Genomic DNA, 2,948 nt, shown 5'->3' with positions numbered 1-2,948 from the left:
AGTCTCCCGAGTAGCTGGGATTACAGGCGCGCACCACTATGCCCGGCTAATTTTTGTATTTTTAGTAGAGACAGGGTTTCATTATGTTGGCCAGGCTAGTCTGGAACTCCTGACCTCGTGATCCACCCGCCTCAGCCCCCCAAAGTGCTGGGATTACAGGCGTGAGCCACCGCGCCCGGCCTCATAATGAATTATTTAAGACAATTTATCAGACTTTCATGACGGTCTGTGCCTTTCAGAGGCTCGGCCATTGGAGATCTGGTTCCATCAGATGGAAATAGGGAATATTCCTGAGGAAAACTCCCCTCTCTCCCCCAACATCATATCAAGGAAAATAATTCGGTTCAGCAAACCGAGTTTGTTGAACAATTTAGGTAATGAAATGAGTAAATGGGGTGGGAGAAAGCAGGATACATTCAACATGAATGAAGTGCCAAGTAAGTGTGCAGAAGCCGGGCCGGTTCAACCAAGGTGAACAGAATGCGGCACCTATCCCGCAGGAGCTCGGGACAAGTAAACCGTGGTGACAACTCTGGTGGAGGGCAGGACTCGGAGCAGGTGCCCGAGCAGGAAACTTCAAATTCTAAGAGCCAATACGCCTTCCGTCTTGAAAGTCGCGAAGTATTTTCCCTTATCCCCAAATCATTCGCGCCCGATTCCTAAGAACGGCAACAAAAACAAAAACACAAGAATGTGTCGCCGATCGTGCTCCTTCTCAAACACGGGGATATTTCTAAACTTTCCCCGAAGGATCATAACGAGTACCTTCCTGTAGCCAGACATCGCCCCCAGAAACCGCAAGTCCCACCAGGCTGCACACGAAGCACACTGGGTGCAGCACTCTACCCTTCTCAGAACGCCGCTTTATGTTGTTCCAATCCCGATCCGAGCCTGCTAGCTGTGGCCGCACACCCTTCTGGGACTTGTAGTCCACTCCCGAGTCCTATTCCCGATCGCGCAGACTCACACGGCCTCTATCTGCCCTTCGGTCTTGCAGAAGCCCAGCCCAGTATTCAATGCTCCCCACCCCCATCTCGCTCTGTCCCCTCGGGGGCCAACCTCCTCCGGTCACGTGGGAAGTCTCGCATGCGGCGACTGGTCGTGGGGGCTCGGGGGCGGGGTGACAGGCCCTGCGAGATTCCGTGCCCCTTGTCGGGCCGCTTGTTTGGCTGCTGCCGTCACCTCATGGCGACGCGGGTAGAGGAGGCAGCGCGGGGAAGAGGCGGCGGCGCCGAAGAGGCGACTGAGGCCGGACGGGGCGGACGGCGACGCAGCCCGCGGCAGAAGGTCAGTCAGGGGGACGCCCTCGTTGTTGCTAGGCCGGGGGGATGTTTGGGCTCCCTTTTTCGGGGTCCACCTCTTCTCTCTCCCTGGTTACCTTTAGCCACGGGACGAACATCCGGTCCTCTTCCCTCCCGGGGGTGACGACAGTGGGAGCAGGTGGGGGGGGTGGGACCGCGATGGATGGGGTGGGAAGGGACGACGGTTGGGGTTTGGCGGCTCGCGGCTGGGAAGCCGGGAGGGAGGGCAGGGGCGCACGCGGTTCTAAGGGGAAGGGGTGCGAGGCGGGGTGCGCCAGGTGTGACAGCCACGTGCGGCCAGCACCGCGGGTATCCGGGCGCCAGGCGTTCCGTCTCCCAGTCCCCGCCGTCACCGTGCTCCCGGCGCTGAGTGCCGCCGTCTGGGGGCGCGCAGGGGTCGTGGACTTGCCCTCCTGGCGTCCGGCAGGTGCGCAGGGCGCGCTGCGGGGTGGCCCCGGGCTGCTCAGGTTAGGCTGTTGCGCAGTAAGATAACCGCGCCGGAGCCGGGGTGTGCTTGGCCCCCCTTCCCCCGCCCCCCTGCGCTCCCCGCCACTGCGCGCGGGCGGGCAGGCGAGCGGGTGAGCGTCGCAGGGCCGGTGCGAGCGGGACGCTTGGCCCCCGGGACCTAGACCCTGGGGCTCCGCGGGCTTGGCTGCACGTGGGGCCAGGGATGGATGGGGAGGCGATGCGATGCTGTAGGACCTCGGTCCTGCAGAGTTGGGATGTCGCGTGATAGCTGATCCTCCCAGTCCTATTTACCACCCTCCCCTTTTTTTTCCTCTTTTCTTTCTTTCATTTATTATTAGTTTTTTTTTTTTTAATTTGATGAGCGGAAACTTGAACGCCTTCCGGACCCTGGCCTTGGGTCTTTCTTAATCTGGGAAACAGGCCGGACTGTTCCCCTTGCCTTACTTGACTCACGTCAAGGAGTTTTCAGTCCCTCCCTAGATACAGGAAAATTGAGACCTCTTTCAGAATGGGATAATTCCACTTGTTCTGGAGCTCAGTGGGTGGAGTTTGAAAAAGATTGCACAACGAATGGGGTACAGGGCTTTCGGGGCCCTGGAATGGATAACTGCGGGGACTGAGGCTGGGAAGATGGGAACCCCATCTCTTTTTTTCCTTGCAGGTGAACATATTGAAACGTTCAACTTGTTGGATGTCTTGCTTCATCACCGAGGGCTATTTAATATTACTTAATTATGTATTTGAACACTCTTAACTCCTGTATGAAATTACGAAATAATATTTTCTAATGCAATTCATAAACTTCAAATGGGAGAACAAAGGTCCAGTTTACATCTGAGCAGAGTGTTAAGAATTAGCTTTTGGGGCCTATTTCTAAGGTCAGGTATTTTCATGTTTTTGCATGACGGTGTTACTACTTCTCAATTACCTCTCTTTCTTTCTGTCCCTCTCTTTGTGTTCTAAGAGAAAGATCCAGTGCTTGCAGGACTGAAAAAGAAGCTGTGGACCAATGTCCTGTAAGGGATTCAACATGTCACTTTGGACACTTTACTTATTCCCTGAGGGTGGGGTGCCAATCTCAGTATTTGATTTCATAGGTTCCCCAGGGGAGGAGGACTCCGAGGTTGAATTAGGAACTGAGGTTTAATCAACTAGCATTTTTTTTTTTTTTTTTTTTTT

At 55.2% G+C, this 2,948-nt stretch overlaps 1 protein-coding gene across 1 annotated transcript in view; it reads left to right on the top strand.

Annotated features, from left to right (window-relative positions):
• Positions 1 to 1,086: 1,086 nt before the first annotated feature.
• LOC108530943 (gamma-taxilin-like) overlaps positions 1,087 to 2,948 on the top strand; it is a gene marked incomplete at its 3' end in the record, with an annotated part of 31,050 nt that continues 29,188 nt past the window's right edge. Inside the window, exon 1 of the mRNA XM_017874499.1 lies at positions 1,087 to 1,287. Coding sequence (XP_017729988.1) covers positions 1,087 to 1,287 — 201 coding nt within the window. The remainder of the gene's footprint in view (positions 1,288 to 2,948) is intronic.

Source organism: Rhinopithecus bieti, unplaced genomic scaffold (assembly GCF_001698545.2).
Source record: "Rhinopithecus bieti isolate Rb0 unplaced genomic scaffold, ASM169854v2 scaffold_20, whole genome shotgun sequence".
In the NCBI taxonomy this organism is placed as follows: Eukaryota; Metazoa; Chordata; class Mammalia; order Primates; family Cercopithecidae; genus Rhinopithecus; species Rhinopithecus bieti.
The sequence above is the reverse complement of the archived record's forward strand: the minus strand, read 5'-3'. Positions and strand labels throughout refer to the sequence as shown.